We start from the raw sequence: 23,665 nt of genomic DNA on the forward strand, positions 1-23,665 counted from the left end.
TTGGTCTCAAAGAGAGAGAGAGAGCGAAAGATGGAAGGAAGGCTCAAGGATGAAAAACGAGATAGAAAGAGTGTCAGGAAGCTTCTCCTCACACTCTTTTAAACATCTGAGAGAAGCAAGCGGTTCCCAATTTCACACTTCCTCCTCCATGCTTGTGCCTCACACTCAGTAAACACACTCCGCTTCTCCCTGGGCGGAAAATTTGCTTTGAGTGTTTACAGCGGACACGCGCCAGAAACCATCGAGGTGGATGAATTGAACGAGGTGGTGAATTAAAACATTTCTGAAATGAACACAATTTATGGCACAGCATTAAATAATGACTTCCCCGGGATCCGCCGCTCGTTGAACATTGTATAAAAAATCTGCATTCATTTTGAATTTCTGATGAAATTTAAAGGGGCAATTTGTAATATCTGTAACCTCCCCTGCTGCTTGAGAAGTGAACTACAACAGCAATGCAAAACACTGATAAAAACATGATGTTTATTAGGAAAAGGGGAGGGGAAAACACACTGTAGTGTTGCTGGGGGTGTGGTTTATTTCAGGGCCCTAAAAAAATGTATAAAATTTTGGAATAAATACACCAGCTAAATCTACTGCTTTGGAATTTTTTCGGAATTTACCTTCCAGCTCCCTGCAGCCAGGTTCTGCAGTGCTCCAGCCGCTCCCTCCAGTGTGTCCGGGTTCGAGCACTCAGAGAGCAGTAAGAGGTACGGCTTCACGATGGACGGATGCCACAACATCTGGATTCCTTTAGGAGGCTCGGCTGTGTCAGAGAGAGGACCGACACCATCCCACTGCAGGAGGAGACAGAAGACAGGGATCAGGTTTAAAGGACTAAAGTCAAAGAAACCAGAAACAAGTTTCAGAGCCCAAAGAAGCCACGCCTCCTTCACTGAGACTGAACAAAACATAGGGAATGCCTCCTTCACCTCCTTTCCTTTACCAAGACTGACAAACACATAGGCCACGCCTCCATCGCTGAGACTGACAGACACATAGGCCATGCCTCCTTCAACTTCTTCACTGAGACTGACAGTCACATAGGCCACGCCTCCTACACTGAGACTGACAGTCACAGAGGCCACGCCTCCTACACTGAGACTAAGAGTCACAGAGGCCATGCCGCCTTCACCTCCTTCGCTGAGACTGACAGAGGCCACACCTCCTTCAGTGAAGCTGAATCACATAGGCTACGCCTCCTTCACTCAGAATGATACACACACAGGTCATGCCTCCTTCACTAAGACTGACAGTCACACAGGCCACACCTTCTTCACTGAGTCAGACAGACACATAGGCCACGTCTCCTTCACCGACACGCCTCCTTCACTGAAACTGAGTCACGGAGGCCATGCCTCCTTCACCTCCTGTACTGAGACTCACACGCTCTCTGGTACTGACAGGCCCGGAGACCACAACTTATTTCTTGACTCCACTTCCCTTACTTTTGAGGGGACACCCCCTTCTCCTTCTTCACTGGAGGCCAACCTTCTTCATCCAACCTCTATTTCTTAACAATTAAGGGAGCTACACCTTCTTTCCTTCCTTACTGGGAAGGATGTGCACAGAGGCCACGCCTCCAATGCATCGGTCATGCCCCTACTGTAGCATAGTACAAAGGATCACTGCCTTTAAGAGATATGTTTAAATTCCACAGACATGTCCGGGGGATTATTTTGGATTTGAAGCGATTCATCTTAAAGAGTGAGTGACAAATCTGACAAAGGATCATGTTACATCATCGTGCCATGACATCTGAAAAAAAAGAGTCAAGAAAATGCATTGTTAGCGCTTAAACAGGCATGCTAGCTTGGACGTGTTCAGCAGAGCAGATGCAGTAATACTGTGTCTCAGTTAACGTCTGTCTGTCAGACACTTCACACCGAGGATGAGGAGGGGGAGATGAAGAGATGCCAGCACACAACAGGAAGCCTGTACGCTTCATGCTGAGCTTCTCAAACACTAATATGCCTAACAAATCTGTGTACTGGAGCTGTCTAACACTCCATACTCTCACCTCAACACCCAAACCACACCTACCCCAACCTGACACACAACATCACACATCAGATCAGAAATAAACGGACGTGTCGGCAGGAGCCGAGGGCAGGAGAGGTAATTGTTTAAAAAAAAAAAAAAGTCTGAGGCTAAGGGAGTGACCTAGTTTCTGGAACAGTGACTCACAAAACACCAGCATGAGAAAAAACTCCTTCCTTCTCCTTTCATCATTAATGAGAGCACGTTCTCTCCATCATCCTGCTCCCAGGATCAAGTCTGTCGCTTAATCGCTAGAGGGAAGAAGAACACCAGAGAGAGAAAGAGAGAGAGAGAGAGAGAGAGAGAGAGAGACCCTCCACTTCTTGTCCAGAACACTTTTCAGACTTTATCCCCAATGTGAGAGAGTAAGGGGGGGGCACTGCCTGTTTAAACTCATTACTTGAATAATGAATAATAATGTCAGCATGATGATTTTAATAAAATCTATTTTCAGTCAAAAAAAAAGGGTCAGAAATCAATAAGAACCGTGAGAATATTATGTGTAATATATTAAAAAATAAATAAAGAAAGAAAAGCCTTATATAGAAATAATAAGATTATGTCTGCGCAATAAATCTATATTGTGGGTGTCTTTTTTTATTTATTTATTTATTTATTTATTTATTTATTTATTTATTTATTAATTAATTAATTAATTAATTAATTAATTAATTATCTTTCTTAATTTCATTTTATTTTATCAGGTGGTTCCAGGACACAAACTTTCTTGATTCTTCATTATTATTATTTTTTTCACCAGACATTTTAAAAACAGCTAACAGCTCAGTGCTGGACTTTGGATGGACACTTGTGGTGTAAATAATAATTTGTACCTCTAACCTCTAAGCCGACACATGTTAATGTAGCTTAAACAGGATAAAAAATATTGAGCTGCACATTTTATTCTGTTCTCTCTCTCTCTCTCTCTCTCTCTCTCTCCCTCTCTCTCTGAAATCGAATATTTAAGCAAAAAAATATTTCTAGAATATTATATTTTTACGTTCTTCTCTGATGCTTAACACACTCGATAGCAAGCAGTCTGCGCCATTTTCCCAAATTCCCACCTCAGGTTTTCTTTAGCCAGCGTCTAGACTTCATCCACAAAACTCTGAGGATGTATTAGCGAAGACGACGAAATGATGGTGTTGTAATGAGAGGATGGATTAGGAGTTGAGAGAAGGTGTAATTACCTGACTGTGTGTCTGACTGACACCTTTACTGGCTCCATGCTGTAATTACAGTAACGCCGACTAATTGGCAGGTGTTTATTGGAAAAGAAAGAAAGCAAGTTTTGCTGACAAACACGGAGGCCGGCGGCTCGGCGAGCGACACGGATCGTGTCATTACGCTCGTCTACGTGCTACAGGATCGCTTGATGAAGCATTCCCGAGCGTTCAGATTAGCGTTCACACTGAGGGCTTCTATTTTACTCCACGCTGGATATTCCGTAAAGAAACGCCTCCATATAATTTAGTACTTTTCAATTCAATTTTATCTGTGAACAGAACGATAAAAAAAAAAACAGACTTTGAGTCTTTAAGTCATGAAATTTAATGATTAGCCTAAGTGAAATGTTAATATTTCGATCTGTTCAGTGTCCCTGTTCAGTATCAGTAAAGGAAACAGACGTGTAACACGTGTACAACACGACATCACATGTCCAGGGAGTCACAAGCTCTCACGTTGGAAAACTGCTTTTAAAGTCTAAATATACAATAGTCTATCTGACCTTTCTGATTATAAAGAAACTGTCCAAAATCTACAGTGTGAAAGTTCCTCATATTCGGTGTTGGGCTCACGTTCTTCTCAGCAGTAAATGTTTCCGCATGTTGTATGAGGTCGATTTTTTGTCACATATACATTACTGCGCAGTGAAATTCTTTTAAAAAGAAGTGCTTTTGGTTGAGAAGGAGGAAGGAGCAGTGGATGGAGTGGAGTGTTCTTCTCAGTGTTCAGAGCTGTGAGTGCAGACCCAGTGCCAGTCCACACTGTCCACTCAGATTCACTTCACTGCTCTCATTTACAGCGTATTTAAACACAGCAGACGGGAGAACAGAGAGCTGACAGCTACATGAAACACAGCTTCATCTGAAGGCCAAATCGGAACAACGGAGCAAAACTTTTCTTCTCACAAAATCGACTTGGTGGTAGGAATCGTAGCCGAGAAGATCTGAGATAAAGTGAGGTGAGATACTGACACGTCTGTGATGTTTAAATCAAGCCAGAGCATCAGACAGGCCGCTGCCTTCATGTTTACATGCCTCTCCTCCTTCAGTCAATTAACCGTGCTAAACGCTAGCAGCTCTGACCTGGAGCTCAGCCGGATTTCGTCAGATAGCCAGCTGCCAGTGAGCGATAAATGATTTAGCGGAGTACATTAGCCTGAACTCGCCTTCAGGCCTGGGTGTCCTCTTACACTGTGTCTCACTTCTGCAGGAGGAGGAGTGAAGCTACAGATGAAACGCTGGACTTCACTACAGCTGATTATATACAACAATAACAACAAGACTAACAATCACCAAAGCTTTCTCTTCGGTGTAGATCAAATATCTTCTATAGTATATCAATCAATCAATCAATCAATCAATCAATCAATCAATCAATCAATCAATCAATCACCTGTTCAACCAACCAAAAATCAATCAATCAATCAATCAATTCTTGCTGAATGTTTAATTTTATATAAAAATATCTATGGTTTTATTTCGTATTGGTTTAGGGTTTAAACTGATCCTTGAAAGTGCAGAACCAAAGAAACCTGATATTGAGTTTTCTGGTTATCATGTTCAAATTATTCACACCCCTCTATCATCTTTAAATCTGAGCATCAGATCAATACGAGGCAGGAAGAAGAAGAAGGATCAATAAAATGTTTAATCTTCGAGTCTCTGTTCAGCATAAAGACGAGGGACAGGAATCGAGAGACGAGGGACAAGAGACGAGGGACAAGAGAGCGAGCTATCTTACGGTTTACATACGGGGGAGACGCTGCTCTGATGTGGAATAAAGGAGCGGGATTGACCACAGAGACGGCGCCGGAGCTGTGACACCAAGCGGTTCTGATCCGAATGCGGAATGTCCAGGATCCTCGGACGTAGAAAAGAATAATAATAATAAAAAAAACGTCCTGCGGCGTTTAATAAAGCCATCCTCGACGGAGCGATCGCTCTGACGTGATGTTGGAATCCGAGCGTTTTTACGGCGCCGTGTCCTCACCGGGAGAGCGGCGTGATGGATGGACACTGCTTTAATTTCATTTAGATGAATTTATTCAGGATTAAAGCTACGCTGCTCGCCTCATCCATCACCTTTACACGCTCAGATATACTACAGTACGCTCACTTCACACTTCCTGTCATCTCCACTAAGGTTCAAACGCCACGTGAGGCACCTGTGTGGGAATTAGCGCTCGTGCAGAAGCCGAGAGCCGCAAAACGAGGGTGATTTATCACATCTGGAACGGGACGTCCCTCATCTCATCTCATTTTCTGTCTAGTGCAGCCCCAAGCCATGAAACGATGGTGCAAAAAATCCACACTAAATAAATAGGATTGATTTCAGGATATTTGCGAGTAGCTTATTGCTATTATGCGACCAAAATGACCGTAAATTGCGCGTTTTGGTTTTTTTTGGTTTGAAGAACCTTTAAGTATCAGACTGAACGGTTACACGATGATGATTCTTCTTTTTGATAAACAGGAAAAACAAAAGCTTACAAAAACTCAAGATGTGAACAAAACACGAACGATCCAAGACGCAATTTAAAAATGAATATCAGGCTAAAGGATGTAAGACATTAAAATAGATGACAATGAGATCTAAAAGAATAACTGGATTAAATAATGTTTACCTTTTTACATTTATTTTCTAAAGAGAACTGAGTTGTTAATAAAGAAATGTATTCAGAGATGAGTTACATAAAACCGAGTGAATATCGGAATCACGCACAGCAGATCATTTACACTTCTAACATTGGGGAGATGCCCTTATCCAGAGAGACATACAATTTAGCCCTTCTTATACAATTGAGGGTTAAGGGCCTTGCTCAGGGGCCCGGCAGTAGCAGCTTGGTGGGATTCAAACTCACACCCTTCTGATCAGTAGCCCAACACCTTAACCATTAAGCTACCACATCCATAGCCATATGCATATGGGGCGGAGTTTGAGTGAAAACAAAACAAAAAAAACCACTAATCAGTCTGTATTTTCTATTCCGGGTTTTTTTTTGGCAAGCATTTAACCCTGAGATATTAAGAAACATCTGGTAAAGCTGTTGGTTTATACAACACACAGGCTATTTAAATGATCTAATCTAATCTAATCCAGGGCTGTCTGATCTTATCCACAAATGTCCAGTCAAACATGCTGAGAGTCTGCTTTCTGATCAGATCAGACACTGGATCTAAACTCAGGAAATCCATGTACAGCTGTGGAACCTGACTGAATACATTTTCCAAATAAACAAACAAACAAACAAATAAATAATAATAATAATAATAATAATAATAATAAACACAATCTTGACTAGTTGTGTTGCCTTATGTTAAATTATTTACTAAATCATGGGGGCAGTGTTTGGGCTCAAAGGGGCAGAAGTGGTTCAGACTCTGGGTCATTCACTGGAGGATTGTGGTTCAGGCTCCAGCACTGCCAAGCTGCCACTGTTGGGCCCTTGTGCAAGGCCCCCAACGCACCCTGCTCCAGGGGCACTTGCATCATGACTGACCCTGCCCTCTGACCCCAATCCCCAAGGATGTGATATGTGAAGAAAGAATTTCACTGTGCAGTAATGTATACGTGACAAATAAATACAAGCTGATATCGACATCCAGGTGATATTTACTCTCAATCTCTTGGTCTCATTAAGGACTATAAGGTAATAAATCCAGTGAGAGGTTCTGATATATCCTCATGAGAGCCGTCACACTGACACGCTTTTCTCTGGAGGTTATAACAGCAGCGATATAAACATTCCTGGAGTACACAGCATGTAGTAAATGCTTATTAAATGACGGATCTTTACTACCACAAAATTTTTATAAGGTTCTAAACCATGCGGCTGCCAGGAGTTTGAAGTTTTAATGCCGCTGGCGTCTACCCTAAAACCTTTCGGTGCACTGGGAGCAGGATGAACACGACCCACAAAAACCGCCGCTAATTGCTCCTCGTCTCCTGCCAGCACGCTCACCTGATCCAGCGCCTTCTTTTTCTTCTTCTTCTTTCCCCAGCAGCCTGAACTCTCTCCGTCCTTGCCATTGGAGTCACTGCACAGAAGGTCGTCCAGCTCCTCGGTGCCCATCTGCTGTCCCTGAGACGTTTCGGCTGCCAGTCGGTATGAGAGGTTCCTTAAGATGCACACACAGTTTTCTATGGTCTGAGGAGAACGAAACACAGAAGAGTTAATGCACATGACCTGAAATGTCCTCCTGCGTTAATGCTTTGCTGCCAGCAAGCCAAGTAACGATCGGATGCATTAAAGCGGCCATTACTGAAAAGATCGACTTGTCCATCGTTTAGCAAACACCTGGAGGTTCTCTCGGTTCTCCTTTGGGGACAGAGCCGAGTTTCTGAAAAGCACAGGAAAGATGGGGGGCTCTCTCTCTCTCTCCCTCTCTCTCGCAGCTCAAAGTGGCTAATTATATAATTATATATTTTGTCATCCATTTAAACGAGATTAAAGAAAATCCGTTCGGAAAAAAAAACAACCACGGCCAGACGATCCATCGGCATTTAACTCGCACTCCATTTAACGAGGTATTAAAGGGAGACACAGTAGCAGAGGGAGAGGGAAGCCTGCCAGGCCAGCGGGGGAATGAATGCGAGGAAATTACGATGAAAAATGACTGACTTGCTGCGGCTGCTTGTTTTTGCCGTCGCTGAGCGAGAAGGACGAGCCTCTCTGCAAACAAAAATAATGAGCGTAATCAGAGAAACAGTGTCGGAATTATGCTCCGACATTTCAGACATAACACAAGCCTCTGCAGTCGACATCTCACGTTCTTCTGCCAGGATTTTAACTAATCACAAAATACTTCCACAAAATACCTTGACGGATTTACCACCGGAAACTGATTTCAGCATAAAGAACGTATTTTTTTTAGCATAAAATTTTTATTATTTTAGAAACACGTGTTTGTAAGACGTCTTTGTGTAAAGATGGATAAGTTCAGCTTTGGGAAAGACTTCCTGAGATTGCGGGCTCATCCTCAAGCCTTGTTTCAGTGTATAAAGAAATTTTTAACAATATTTTTAAAAATATTTATTAAAACTAAAAACATAAATCAATGAATAAAGGACAATATCAATTTTTGGATTTTATTTACAAATGATGCAAATGTGTTAATAAATATAAATAAAGTAAATAAACATCAGACTTCTGGACTGAATTCTGATGCAAGAGCTAAAGAAAGTCTTTTTTTTACTTGGCTACGACTTGAGCAGAAAGTTGGCGATGGTGAAAAAGATGAATGGGACAGAGGAGGAAGAGGAGGAGGAGGTGCTGAGGAAGCTGTAATGAGCTGGGGTTTGGAGATGACCAGAGGCAGAACGCTGAGTCGAGCGTGTAGCATCAGCACGGCTCAGCGCTCTATCCTCATTAGCATAAACACGCTTCCTGTGCCGGCGTCACCACCCTGAAGAGGAGCGAGCGCCGCTAAATCATGATTAAAGACGAGCGTTTAGGAAAACAGGAGCCGGGAAAAGCTCGAGAAAAGATCCCTGATAGTGGAGGTGATGCAGGAGGAGGAAGAAGAACAGACACAAACCTTGCTATCAATCTCGCTGCTCCCCAGTGCGGTCTGGATGACGAAGAGCAGAGCGTCTGTCAGACCTTCACACTCCCTCATCCTCCTCCTCGCCTCCTCTCCGGCCGAGCTCACGTTCCTGAAACACACACACACACACATATTCAGTGTCTTCTTCGTCATCATCATCATCATATATATTTTATTATTATTATTATTATTATTATTATTATTATTATATTAGTGTAGTAGTTAATTATGCTATTGTTTAGTAGTTCATTAAAAAAATCAAACAGGAATATTCATTAAATAGCAATTAAACAATCATCCATCCATCCATTTTCTATACCCGCTTTATTCCTAATTAGGGTCACGGGGATCTGCTGGAGCCTATCCCAGCACACACTGGGTGAAAGGCAGGGGTCCACTCTGGACAGGTCTAAACAATCAATAAATAAAATTTTATTTATTTTTATTATTAGTAGTAGTTATTATAAATGACTAACGAATAATTAAGAATTATTAGTAATGATTACTTCATTTAATAAAAAAAATTAAATAGAAATATTCATTAAAGAGTAAATATTAATTCAAATGTTAAATCAATTAAATAATTAAATGTAATTTTTTATATAGTTATTTTTCTTGTTCTATTAGTAGTAGTATCAGAGAAAGAATTGATTTTTTTAAATCTTTTATTTACTTTAGTTGTATTTTTTCTGTGTTATTATTGATTGAATTATTGATTTTTATTGATTAGAGGGAGAGAGAGAGAGAGAGAGTGTGTGTGTGTGTGTGTGTGTGAAAGAGAGAGATAGTGTGTGCATGTGTGTGTGTGTGCGTGTGTGTGTGTGTGTGTGTGTGTGTGTGTGCGTGAGAGAGAGAGAGAGAGAGAGAGAATGAGAGAATGTGAGAGAGACTAATTTGCATATCAGATCGTTGGGGTGGTTTGATTGACTTGCTCTGAATTCAGTCTTTGACTTTGACGTGATAAATATTTGATTGTTTTCTCTCTCAGGGAGACGAGGACAGAGAGATCAGGGAGATGAGGACAGAGAGATCAGGGAGATGAGGAGAGAGAGATCAGGGAGATGAGGACAGAGAGATCACGAATAGTTTATTTACTCTCTTATTTATTGTTGCTTACTGAGTAAACAAGTGTCTGATATTAACCAAGAGGAACTTCTGAAACACTGCTCAGAGTCTTTCTTTTTCCCAATTACCTCATGGAGAGACGATTAATTATTGTCTAATCAATTAAACTTCTAACTTTTATTAATTCATTGTTATTATTTTTCAGTTTATTAAATTATTTTTGATTGGAAAATTTTCTTTCTGGTATTTTGATGAATAAATAGTGTTGGAGCTTTGGCAATGACTCCTACATTTCAGTTCATTGAATCAGGGAACTGATTCATTTTGTAATTGACTCATTTAAGAATCAACTCAGTTTGACCGACTCTTTCTGTTAGTGACTCATACTGGATTGAGTCATTTTAGAATCGACTCCTTTTATAATTGACTCATTTTGGAAATGACACCTTTTAAATCGACTCCCGGCATCGTCAAAGTGAACCGAAAGCAGGATGTGAACCTGATGATTTCATATAGAACATCTATCAAAAAATGTATACAGCCACAATTAAGAAAAACAAACAAGTGAACATTTATTAACACTAATAGATCGTTGAAATAGTTCATGAAGTAAATGAATCACTACTTGAAAAAATGACACTGTGTGTTTCACACAATAACCAACAAAATGAGAGATAACCAAGTAATGAACTAATGAAAAAAATATTTTTTGTATTATTAAATGTGTATTAAATTTGTTGCAGATGTTAGATTCACTAATTAGAAGAACAGCTACAAAGAAATTAGAAGCAAAAATATATGTAAATATTAAAATGTGTCCAATTTAAATATTCAAATTAAATTAAATATTTAAATATTTTATTATATTTAAATTACATGTATATTTGTTTCAATTATTATTATCATTATTATTATTATTTTAAAATAAAGGGAATGAGAGAAATAAAACACTTCAGGATGTGCTGTTATGGGAAAATAATCAACCCTGGGGTGGTAAAGGAGCTCATGCAGTGTTTTATTCCTCTCTCTGCCTCGAACGCAGTGTTACAAACCTACAGCGTGTTTCTGCCTTCTTTTTTTGTTTTTTTGTCTCTGCTGAAAATAACAGCAAATCAAAATCATATTCGAGATTCCAAAACGCTTCGTCATGTCATTGCAGCAGGGAAGATTCGATCTTGACTAATAGCCCACGGCTGTCCGGTCGAAAGAAATATCTCTCTCTCTCTCTCTCTCACACACACACACACACACACACACTGAATTCCTGCAGGAGCTCGTCCAAAACCCTCAAAGAGTCCAAGTAATTTCTCTCTCCCAGCTCGGAGGGAGGGCCACCGCGAGACACTCACATCTCATCTGCATTCTCGTCACTCAGCTCGGCCCAAATCGATTGCTACATTTCATTTTGTGCGATCGGGAGATGACGAGGAAACAAAACGACGACATTTGCGCTCAGAGAAGCTTCTCTTTCCATCACATTAACTTGGCAAAGGCTTTAAAGCTATATCATTTAGCTGCTGCTGATAAAAGCGTGCTCCGGCACAACAAACCCCACTATTTATTCACGTCCCGGCTTTGCCATATTGACTTATTAAATATTCACCACAGCAGCCGAGCTGCCTGCTGATCCGCTAACTAACTTTAAATATATATACGAGAAGAGAGAGAAAGAGACACAGAGAGAGAGAGACAGAGAGAGGCGTCTGGAACACAGCGTTACTCTGGAACATTCCGGCTGCAAAACAAATCACAGGTTGTGTTATATAAAAAAACACAAACTCCCAAACAGAGGATGATTATTTTCCCATGACAGCATGTCCCCAAGTGTCTATTCCTACTATTACAATTTATATTCATCCAGGAATGACACACCATGCTTTTTATCCATTTATAGCAGCCTGGAATGCTGAGGAACATCATCTTAGTCCCAGGACTCTCTCTTTTCTTTATCTTTCTCTCTCTTGATGTTAAAAACAAAACAAAATGAAACACAGCTTGTGTCGCGAGAAACCGCAAAGAAGCGTAAACGCCTCTGTCCTGAAGACGTCAGAAAAGCTACAGCTGCAAAGTTAAAAAGCTCTGAAACTGGAGACTCAGTCAGAGGCTGTGACTCTTGGTCAGTGGCTATGACTCAGTCAGTGGCTGTGATTAAATCAGTGAGTGACTGTGACTCAGTCAGAGGCTGTGACTCTTGGCCAGTCGCTATGACTCTCGCTTATTGGCTGTGACTGGTTCAGTGTCTGTGACTCTCGGTCAGAGGCTGTGACTCTCGGTCAGAGGCTGTGACACTCGGTCAGTGGCTGTGACTATCGGTCAGAGGCTGTGACTCTCGGTCAGAGGCTGTGACTCTCGGTCAGTGGCTGTGATTAGGTCAGTGGCTGTGACTCTCGGTCAGTGGCTGTGACTCGGTCAGTGGCTGTGATTAGGTCAGTGGCTGTGACACTCGGTCAGTGGCTGTGACTCGGTCGGTGGCTGTGATTAGATCAGTGGCTGTGACTTGGTCAGTGGTTGTGACTCGGTCAGTGGCTAGGACTCCCGGTCAGTGGCTGTGACTCGGTCAGTGGCTGTGACTCGGTCGGTGGCTGTGATTAGATCAGTGGCTGTGACTCGGTCAGTGGTTGTGACTCGGTCAGTGGCTGGGACTCCCGGTCAGCGGCTGTGACTCGGTCAGTGGCTGTGACTCCCGGGCACGTGTATTGACATCTCTCTGTATCAGAGTCTCACTTTACTGCTGATCTGCTTCTCCACAGAAACATCCATGTCTCCTTACACTTACACCACTAAAAGCTCAGCTGGCGGAGGATGAGTTCTCTGACTGCAGTGTTTCACGTGAGAAATCACACACGCCGCTCTGCCACGTGGGAAAGCAGTTAATCAGAGGTTATGCTAATGTGCATCAGGTGCTGCGAGAGCTTTGTGCATGTCACGCCTGGCTTCCCTCCATGTAATAACACAGTAACACAATAAGAGCGCTCCTAAAGGCTTCGGGGAAACACAAACGCAGAGCACTTACTGTTCATAAAGCCTGAGAAGGAGTTGAGCCGAGAGGGCAGAGGGCCGAGGGAACCGTAAACTCGGCTGCGCTGGACACAAACCAGCTCTGAAATGTACCGAGAGCTTTAGGGCTAAAATCTGAGAGCGACAACAAGAGCTGCTTTCATCGCTTCACTTCTCTAACTAATAACATAAAACCTTTTTAGATTTTTTAAAATGAAATAGATCTGAAGTTTTGTTTATACTGTATTTATAAAAGAGCACATTTAAACTCAATTAGAATGTTATTCTACTCAACGCTAGCATGCGTTTATTCAATAAAAGCTCATTTTAAAAAATGTATATTAGAAAATAATAATGTGGAAAGTCTGAAGTGACCTCTGCAGCTCATCAGCTCAGGAAACCTGCCTCATTCTGTTCCAAATTTATTATCTGTGATCATTTTCAGTGATAAAACATTCAAAAACCATCAAATTATATCAATATATATTCAATATACTGTGTATATATATATATATATATATATATATATATATATATATATATATATATATATATATATATAAATATACACTATATTGCCAAAAGTATTCGCTCACCCATCCAAATAATCAGAATCAGGTGTTCCAATCACTTCCATGGCCACAGGTGTATAAAATCAAGCACCTAGGCATGCAGACTGTTTTTACAAACATTTGTGAAAGAATGGGTCGCTCTCAGGAGCTCAGTGAATTCCAGCGTGGAACTGTGATAGGATGCCACCTGTGCAACAAATCCAGTCGTGAAATTTCCTCGCTCCTAAATATTCCACAGTCAACTGTCAGCTGTATTATAAGAACGTGGAAGTGTTTGGGAACGACAGCAACTCAGCCACGAAGTGGTAGGCCACGTAAACTGACGGAGCGGGGTCAGCGGATGCTGAGGCGCATAGTGCGAAGAGGTCACCAACTTTCTGCAGAGTCAATCGCTACAGACCTCCAAACTTCATGTGGTCTTCAGATTAGCTCAAGAACAGTGCGCAGAGAGCTTCATGGAATGGGTTTCCATGGCCGAGCAGCTGCATCCAAGCCATACATCACCAAGTGCAATGCAAAGCGTCGGATGCAGTGGTGTAAAGCACGCCGCCACTGGACTCTAGAGCAGTGGAGACGCGTTCTCTGGAGTGACGAATCGCGCTTCTCCATCTGGCAATCTGATGGACGAGTCTGGGTTTGGCGGTTGCCAGGAGAACGGTACTTGTCTGACTGCATTGTGCCAAGTGTAAAGTTTGGTGGAGGGGGGATTATGGTGTGGGGTTGTTTTTCAGGAGCTGGGCTTGGCCCCTTAGTTCCAGTGAAAGGAACTCTGAATGCATCAGCATACCAAGACATTTTGGACAATTCCATGCTCCCAACTTTGTGGGAACAGTTTGGAGCTGGCCCCTTCCTCTTCCAACATGACTGTGCACCAGTGCACAAAGCAAGGTCCATAAAGACATGGATGACAGAGTCTGGTGTGGATGAACTTGACTGGCCTGCACAGAGTCCTGACCTCAACCCGATAGAACACCTTTGGGATGAATTAGAGCGGAGACTGAGAGCCAGGCCTTCTCGTCCAACATCAGTGTGTGACCTCACAAATGCGCTTCTGGAAGAATGGTCAGAAATTCCCATAAACACACTCCTAAACCTTGTGGACAGCCTTCCCAGAAGAGTTGAAGCTGTTATAGCTGCAAAGGGTGGACCGACGTCATATTGAACCTTATGGATTAGGAATGGGATGTCACTTAAGTTCATATGCGAGTCAAGGCAGGTGAGCGAATACTTTTGGCAATATAGTGTATATATATATATATATATATATATATATATATATATATTTCATAAGAATATTATTATCAGTTAGGCAGGTAATGTGACCTTGCAGTGACCTTGACCATGTCTGGATCAGTTCCAAAATCTAATCAGATCATTTCCTGGTTCCGATCATCACTCCGTATCAATCCCACAAACATTCAGCTGCTCGTTCTGGAGATCTCACACTAACGAGGACACACAGAAGGACACCCTGCTAATATAATTCCACCTATAAAACCCCCTGAAGACATAAAAATAGAAATAAATATATAACTGAAACATATCCAGGCTTTCAGAGGTTCACTTTCTGCTGTTCTTTGAGGTACTTCTGCTGAAGCATTAACCAGGGATTAGTGTGATAGACTGTTCTGTGAAATCCAGACGAAAAGCAAATGAAATATTTCCAGCCATTAAAGGAGTAAATCTTCCACACAGAATATCTGAGACGAGAGAGCGACAAGACAGTGACAAGAAAGAGGCAAAAGAGAGGAGAGAGAGAAACAAAAGAGAAAAAGAGAGACGAGAGTGAGACAAGAGAGACACAAGAGAATAACAAAAGAGAGACAAGAAAGTCTAGGGAGAGATGAGAAAAAGAGTTGAGAGAGAGACAACAGAGAATAGAGAGTCACAAGAGAGAAGAGGGTGAGACTAGGGAGTCAGGAGAGTCAAGAGAGAGAGAGACAAGAAAGAAAGAGACGAGAGAGACAAGATAGGAATGAGAAAAAAAGAGATGAGAGAGAGACAAGAGAATCAAGAGAGAGATGAGAGAGACAAGAGAAAGAGACAAGAGAGATAAGAGAGAGTCAAGAGAGAGACAAGAGAGACAAGAAAGAAAAAGATGACAGAGAGACAAGAGAGAGACAAGAGAAAGATAAGAAACAGTCAAGAGAGAGTCAAGAGATGGTCAAGAGAGAGACAAGAGAGAGCCAAAAGAGACGTGAAAGAAAGAGATGAGAGAAAGATGAAATAGAGGGTGAAAATAAATAGAGATGAAATACAGAGAAAAAGACAATAGAGGGTCAAGAGAGAGATGAGAGAAAGACAAAAGAGATCCAAGAAATGAGAGCGAGACGAGAGATGAGAGAGATATGAGAGAGAGAGACGAGAGAGAAGGTGAATTCCAGTGTTCTGAAAGAAAGCGTGATTTTTCTGAACCTGTCACTTCACAAGCAGCAGTGATGAAAGTACATGCTAGTCTAGATTTCCTCTGGATATGATTGAGGAGAAACTACACGGATCAGGTGTACGAAGTGTGATGGAGCTCTACTCCCACAATTTGGCCTGAAAAAAGAGAAAAGAAAAAAGAGCAATGCTTCACAGAGGGATGTGGTATTATTTTTCACATCTAGCTGCCTAGCTATCACGCGCTCAGCGATTAGACCGCAGCAGGTGCTTGATATATCCAACCATCATGATGATGGAATGCCAGTCTTTTGACAGGGTCTACCCAATAACAGAGCACCTCTGCCAATATTCCCAAACGATAAAATGATTTAATAAACCCGCAGGGGGAGAGCGTGGGCCGGCTGGCGTTGTGCTGACAAAGCAGAACGCCGAGCGAGTCGCTCTTGACACCTTTCATAAAGCACTTCAGGCTTGTCGAGAGCGAAAATATGCAACCTAATACGGGAAAAAAAGCCGCTAATCTCCTAGCGTCTGTGCTTGTACACATGCTTACAGGGGCAGATGTCACGTAACGGGGTTAACGCTAAATAGAAGCGTGACCGAAACAGCGTGAGGTCCAGAGTCCAGCATGTGATCATGAGGTTTGCTCATTTTCCACAGTTAATGAGGCACTTGGCTTTTATTGCTTATTCAAGTCATTTATTTTCTGTCACTCTCAATAAACTCCATCTAATCAATTAACATCCTTTGTTAGTTAATTACTTATTGAACACACTTTAAACACACCTTGTAATCCTTATCCTTTTCTTTTCAACATGGAAATCTTTTTTTTCCTTTTATTTTTATAGTCCCGAAGGACCGGGTTTAGCTCTGCTGTTGTAAACAATTAAGGATTTTAGACTAAAGGATTTATTATGTGCACACTCCACTGCTTTTCTTCTCTGTCCAAACAGTTAACACATAATTTCTGGGCCAAGAATTTTCATTTAACTGTAAAAAACGCAGACTGACGTCTCAGCAGATGGTCGGTTTTATAAGAGAGAGGTTTTAGGGGAAGATCCATCACCCGCAGCCGTCTGACTGTGAAGCAGGACACCACTGAGATACCTGGCTGCCGAACACTTGGCTTGGTGTCAGGTGGCATGTCTGGAATGCTGATAATCGAGATCTCCTGCTCGCCCGATCCACTCTGGAGATTCGGGAGGTAAACATGCTTATTTGGGCTGCTGGATTTCAGGAGATCTCCCGCTTTTCTCTCACTGTTCTTGCTAAAACTCTGCAGCTGTTCTCCCAGCGCCTGATCTTAATGAAGCCAATGTACCTGCTCTGACTGAAGATCTGATCTCCTTCCACGTCCTCAACACCCAGCGCCGCTTCCGACTGACTGTCTGCCTTCGCTTCCTTTGTATCTGAATTTACTTCCACGTTCACTTCCAGTTTCTCAGCAATTATCGTTTACTCAAACGCACACACTTATGGCACACAACAAATCCCTTTACCATAATGTCAAGTAACGTCCAACCCGATCTGATCGATTCCAATCCAAACCTGTCCGGAAGTGTCAAATCCGGGCCAGCCTAGTGTAGTCCAGTCCAACCAGTTCAAGTCCAGGTCAGTCTCATCTAGGCTTGCATGGAAGACTAGTCCAATCCTGTCAAGTCCAGTCCAAGCTAATCTTGGCTAATCTACTCTAATTGTCTATAAAAGTCTGGTTTAATATAGTTTACACTAGTCCGAGCAATTCCAGTGTAGTCTAGTACAGTGCCAGAAAATACGGTCCAATCCAGACCGGTCCAATCCAGTCCGAGCTAATCTAATCTAGTCTAATTTAAAAAAAAAGCCCAGTCAATCCAAGCTAGCAGAGTCTAGTCTAGTCCAGTCCAAACGGATCCACTCTAGACGAGTCCAATCTAAACAGTAGTCCAGTACAAGCAGCTAGCATCTAAATGTAGCATAAATGAGCCAAATCTAATTGATCTCCACCTCCAGTGATCTGTGCGCTTTCACTGCATGGCTATTGATGGAAGAATTCCCCTTTGAAGGACATCAGAACATCATTTATACTTTTTTCTCTCCTTAAAAATGATTTAAGAAGCTTGTAGTCCAGGTCGCTTGTTCTATATGGAGTAGCTGTTACACCAGAGCGTATTCTCTGACTGATATGGAAATCAATGGAGCTGTTATGAACCTACAATTCTATTGGAAATAAATATCCTTGCAGGGAATAGCGCTAAAACGACAGGCGTTTTGTAATCTCCAGGCCTAATGGCTTTCCCAGAGCAGGACTTGAGAGCTCAGATGGACCTTTCTCCTTCAGCTAAGTGACAAACTCTGTACATCTTCACAGAGCTCATTTCAGCTGCCAGTGACAGAGCCGTTCATCACAGCGTTCGGCTTTCCCAAGCAGAACTCCTCGTACTGGAGTGCCGACCCTGAGCTCCTATCAGGTGACATGCGGCGTTCCGGGAAAAAAACAAACAAACAAAAAAACAAACAGCTAACCACAGACTGTACACGGATCTTCACGACAGGTGCTGATCGATCTGGACATGTTCCTCTCGGCTCCTGTTCGGTCAGACACGAGTCCTGCATCACGAGGTGCTTCCTCATCACCGGAGGCGCTTTCGGAAATGTTGGACAAGAGGAAATTGAGGGTATTTTTTTCCTCACAGCATGAAACCTGCTGCTTGAGCATGGAGGATGCTGGGATACCTTTTTTCTTGGTAGGATTCTATTTTGTGGCTGTAAAAATGTGGTTTTATTAGACACACCGTTCCTCCACAGAGACCTGGAGGATTTTATAGACATTTGGTGGAAGTGATTTATAAAGGAAGAGCATCAGATTCCCACTGGGATGGAGCTCAATTCCGAAAAACGCCGCTTCACTGCTTTTTTTTCTAAGGGCTTGCCTGAGCGCTCCCCGGCTGAGGGAACGACACTTTGACATATCTTTAGTGGTGGAATTGAGACGTGACGTGAAGGACATCTCCAATCCAATCCACTCAAGTTCAGCCCAGTCCAATTCAGTCAAGCCCAGTTCATGTTATTCTTAACTAATCTACTCTAGTCTAGGCCAAGCAAGCCCAGTCTGATCCCAGCTTATGGAGTCTAGTCTAGTCCAATTCATGCTAATGATGTCTAGTCTAGTCCGATCTGAGCTAACAAATTCTAGTCTAGCCCAACCCAAGCTAATGGAGTCTAGTCTAGTCCAATCTGAGCTAATGGAGTTCAGCCTAGTCCAATCAAAGCTAACAAATTCTAGTCTAGCCCAACCCAAGCTAATGGAGTCTAGTCTAGTCCAATCTGAGCTAACAAATTCTAGTCTAGCCCAACCCAAGCTAATGGAGTCTAGTCTAGTCGAATCTGAGCTAATCGAGTCCAGCCTAGTCCAATCAAAGCTAACAAATTCTAGTCTAGCCCAACCCAAGCTAATGGAGTCTAGTCTAGTCCAATCTGAGCTAACAAATTCTAGTCTAGCCCAACCCAAGCTAATGGAGTCTAGTCTAGTCGAATCTGAGCTAATCGAGTCCAGCCTAGTCCAATCCAAGCTAACAAATTCTAGTCTAGTCCAATTCAAGCTGATGATGTCTACTCTAGTCCAATCCAAGCTAATAAAGTCTAGTTTAGTGCAACTGAGCTAACAAATTCTAGTCTAGCCCAATCCAAGATAATGGAGACTAGCCAAGTCCAATCTGAGCTAACAACTTCTAGTCTAGTCCAACCAAAGGTAATGGAGTCTAGTCTAGTCCAATCTAAGATAATGGATTCTAGTTTAGTCCAACCTAAGCTCCTTTAGTCCAATTCGAGCTAATGGAGTCTAGTTTAGTCCAATCCAAGGTAATGAAGTCTAATCTAGTCCAATCTGAGCTAATAGATTCTAGTCTAGTGCAATCCAAGCTAATGGAGTGTTCTCTAGTGCAATGCAATACAAGCAAATGGATTCTTTCTAATCCAACCGAAGCTAAGGAAGTCTAGTCTAGTCCAATCCAAGCTCACAGAGTCTACTCTAGTTCAATCCAAGCAAATGGATTCTAAGTTAGTCCAATCAGAGCTAATGAAGCTAATCCAATGTAGTCCGGTCCATTGTAGGCAAGCCCAGTCCAGTCTGTGAAGGTATAATAATAGCTGGGGTTGAGGAACTCTACAGACATTTCAACCTCTGTTGTTTTCCCAGTCTGTTCATGGATAAATGGGTCAAAGTTCAAACCACGCCCACATCGTGTTTATACCCAGATGCAGTTCCACACATCTGAGCACTGAACAGCTGCAGCTACGAGACCGTGGTCTTCACACGCAGTGCTAGATGTAAGCACATGACCCGAGTGACTTCCTGCCTACACATTATTCACTTCAAGTTATTGACAAACAGCTGCAAGCCACAACATGAGGGAAAAAAAGTGCATTTAAGGCTACACAACTGTGTTTCAGCTACACAGACACCAGTAATTACCTGCACACACACACACACACACACACACAACCTTCTGAGAAGCTTGTGTTGGGAGACGAGGCGATGCGTCATCTTGCTCCAGAGCCCAATTTACAGCACGGCTTTGTGTTTACAGAAAATAAACTCCTGAAAGTCTGTGTGTGTGTGTGCACGTGTGCGTGTGTGTGCACGTGTGCGTGTGTGTGCACGTGTGCGTGTGTGTGTGCGTGTGTGTCTTTATCGACTAGGCTGCTCCTCTCCTGCAGTGAGCCAGAAGAAAAAGGTGAAGGAATTTTCATTTACGCCGGCGAATTGAAGACGTATCAGTAAAATCCCACATCTGAAAATCATTTCTGTCTTGAATCTCAGCAGAACATCGGAGGCCAAACAAAAGCATGCGATAAGCTCCGAAAACGTTCGTTTAACGGGGTTGCTATGGATACAAGGTGGAACCGAGGCCTCATGGTGTGGAGTATTGAGCCCCGGAGAATCCTCCGTGTTATTTTTCACACGAATCCCAGAACATAAATCATCACACGGGAGAAATTAGGTGCGATCATTATGCATTATTACACTGTATAAATCACACACACTCTCTCCGTGTGAAAAAAAAACAAGATAAGTCTTCATATCTGTTCGATTCGGCACGGAAATGTAATAACAGCTTTTTTTTCAAGGTGAAAGCCGAACCCTGATACTCCTCCTTTCTTCTTTTTGCCTCAGCGTCTTTCGTCTTTCGTCTCACACCGTTCAGTCAGGAGGACAGTCACTGAGATGAAAAGGTGAGCTGATGTAGGAAGCCTGTGCTGGAAGTACTGCTCAGGAAAATACTCAAATCTGACTGGTCAGCTGGAGCTGATTCTTTTTCTACAATCGCTGCTTAACAGGTCGTTACGATCCTGGAGGAGAAGAACCGTCGGTCTTGAAGCTAAAAATATTGATCCTAATGCTAATCGATATTCCAGGCGGATATTATTTTTAACATTTCAATCAAAGTTTCTAACAACATTCATCTTTATTTACTTTCCATGATGAATTTCCAGGAAAAGTACACTACTTTCCAAAAGTTTTGGGACACTCCTCCAAATCATTGAGTTCAGGTGTTTTTCAGGGGTTGGGCTCGGCCTCGTGAAAGGAACTCTTAATGCTTCAGCTTCATTCTAAGACATGAAAGGTCCATAAAGACATGGATGAGTGAGATTGGTGTGGAGGAACTTGACTGGCCTGACCTCAACCCCATAGAACACCTTTGGGATGAATTAGAGTGGAGACTGTGAGCCAGGTCAAAACTGGGACGTCTGCCTTTACATGCACATGAATGTAATATGGAGTTGTCCCGCCCTTTGCAGCTATAACAGCTTCAACTCTTCTGGGAAGGCTTTCCACAAGGTTTAGGAGTGTGTTTATGGGAATTTTTGACCATTCCTCTAGAGATGTATTTGTGAGGTCAGGCACTGATGTTGGACAAGAAGGTCTGGTTCACAGTCTCTGCTCTAATTCATCCCAAAGGTGTTCTATGGGGTTGAGGTCAGGACTCTGTGCAGGTCAGTCAAGTTAATCCACACCAAACTCACTCATCCATGTCTTTATGGACCTTGCTTTGGTCACTGGTGTGCAGTCATGTTGGAACAGGAAGGGGTCATCCCCAAACTGTACCCACAAAGTTGGGAGCATGAAATTGTCCAAAATGTCTTGGTATGAAGCTGAAGCATTAAGAGATCCTTTCACTGGAACTAAGGGGCCGAGTCCAACCCCTGAAAAACACCTGAACTCAATGATCTGGAGGGGTGTCCCAAAACTTTTGTCAATACAGTGTATTTCTCCTTGCTAGGGTTCTACTTGTGGGTTCTTCCAGTGTAGAACCAGTTTATTTATGTTCACTGAGTAGTTAATGGACGTAACCAAGGAAGAAGATTTTTTTATTTTTTATTTATTTATTTTTACAGATCAAGCGGTCACTCTTTGAAGCAGTTGTGAAAAATCGCTTTGTCCTTCTGAGGGAAATCTTTAGTGCAGAAGAGTTCCAAAGAGAGCTTGAAATCAAGTTAGAATCCAAAACCATCCACAGAAACCTTGAGAAACTCCTGGTAGTGAAACATGAGCAGCTTGTTGATAGCGACTCCTGCTCAGAACCAGGTTCTAGAGAGCAACGCTAGCCAGACTGCGAGCAGAAGCAGAAGCAGGAGTGATGTCTGTCCTCCGATGACTGCAGCGAGTGAAAACGCTGCGACGCCGTGTCTTAAAGCTGCTCACAGACATGAAAGCACGCAGTCACACCGATAAACACGCTGTCAGGCTTCACACACGGTTTGAAGTCAGAATCTCGCATGCAGGAAAGAGTTCCTCGTATCGGGAGAAGAGAAGAAAATCCCACGGCTCTGTGGATGCACTTATAAATCAAACCGTTGCTGGAAGTAAACTCCGTCCAAAATAAATTTCAAGCTGTTTCTCTTTAAGAAGGAAAATGAGGATCGTTGCGGTTTTATCAGCTGCTGATGCACCGGAATGCTAACTCTACGGAACGGACATTTTAAATTGATGCACACGATTAGCTAGCTTGAGATTTAATTTGTTTCTCCATTTATTTCTATATTAATGCTAGTTTCCATGCAGGATTCCAAAAACCTCATGAAATGCCACACACACCGGACGATAAAACACAACACACAGATTCCAAACTGATACATCAAACAAAATCGAGTAAATAAAATTGATTCCACTGTTACATATGTAGCTGCAGATCTGTCGCCATGGCAACCGTGGCTACGATTCATTGCTGCTACTTTGTGTAAAATCTTAGCTAGCTAGCATCATTTTTTTCCAATAACATTTTTCCATTAACATTAAATTTCATAACGTTGATGCTATTTGCATAAAATTTTAATAATTTCCATCAAAGAAGAAAAACAAATAACACGATAAATCATTTGTTGGCAGAAATGTTAATGGCGTCAGAGTCACAGCGTGCGAAGCTTAAGGAGTTTTTGTTATTACAGCCGGCGGGAATTCAGGCTGATTTGAATAATATTGAAATATAATGTTTGGCCACGCCCACTTTGGGTTTAAATCCGAATAGTTATGGCAGCACTGACCTCAGGCACCCGGTGGCGTTGCGCAGGACGAGCGAGGTGTGCATCTGCAGCTTGCGGTCCTCCTGATGCGGTGAGACGTCCCAGGCGGACAGAGGGATGATGACCGTGTTGGTCAGGACGGCCAGAGCGTCCTGGATGATGGGCATCTTCAGGGCGTCGCAGGAAGAGAGGTTCCATAACACACCTGGGACACACACACACACACACACACACACACACACTGAAGATAAACTCCTGGAACTAGCAGGAACTTCAGGAAGATGGTGCAATTGTGAGCACAGTAGCTGTTACGGTCAGCACAAACCGGCC

At 42.5% G+C, this 23,665-nt stretch overlaps 1 protein-coding gene across 5 annotated transcripts in view; it reads right to left on the reverse strand.

The window, feature by feature from the left end:
- ctnnd2a (catenin (cadherin-associated protein), delta 2a) overlaps nucleotides 1-23,665 on the reverse strand; it is a 298,449-nt gene that overhangs the window by 31,842 nt on the left and 242,942 nt on the right. For 4 of the 5 annotated variants that reach the window (XM_058376504.1, XM_058376506.1, XM_058376508.1 and 1 more), the window contains 5 exons: nucleotides 23,357-23,540; nucleotides 8,808-8,925; nucleotides 7,892-7,942; nucleotides 7,232-7,417; nucleotides 627-800 (listed from right to left, as the gene is read on the reverse strand). In XM_058376504.1, coding sequence (XP_058232487.1) covers nucleotides 627-800; nucleotides 7,232-7,417; nucleotides 7,892-7,942; nucleotides 8,808-8,925; nucleotides 23,357-23,540 — 713 coding nt within the window. The remainder of the gene's footprint in view (nucleotides 1-626; nucleotides 801-7,231; nucleotides 7,418-7,891; nucleotides 7,943-8,807; nucleotides 8,926-23,356; nucleotides 23,541-23,665) is intronic. The other variant, XM_058376505.1, reaches the window with a different exon arrangement.

Source organism: Hemibagrus wyckioides, linkage group LG23, assembly GCF_019097595.1.
Source record: "Hemibagrus wyckioides isolate EC202008001 linkage group LG23, SWU_Hwy_1.0, whole genome shotgun sequence".
NCBI lineage: Eukaryota > Metazoa > Chordata > Actinopteri > Siluriformes > Bagridae > Hemibagrus > Hemibagrus wyckioides.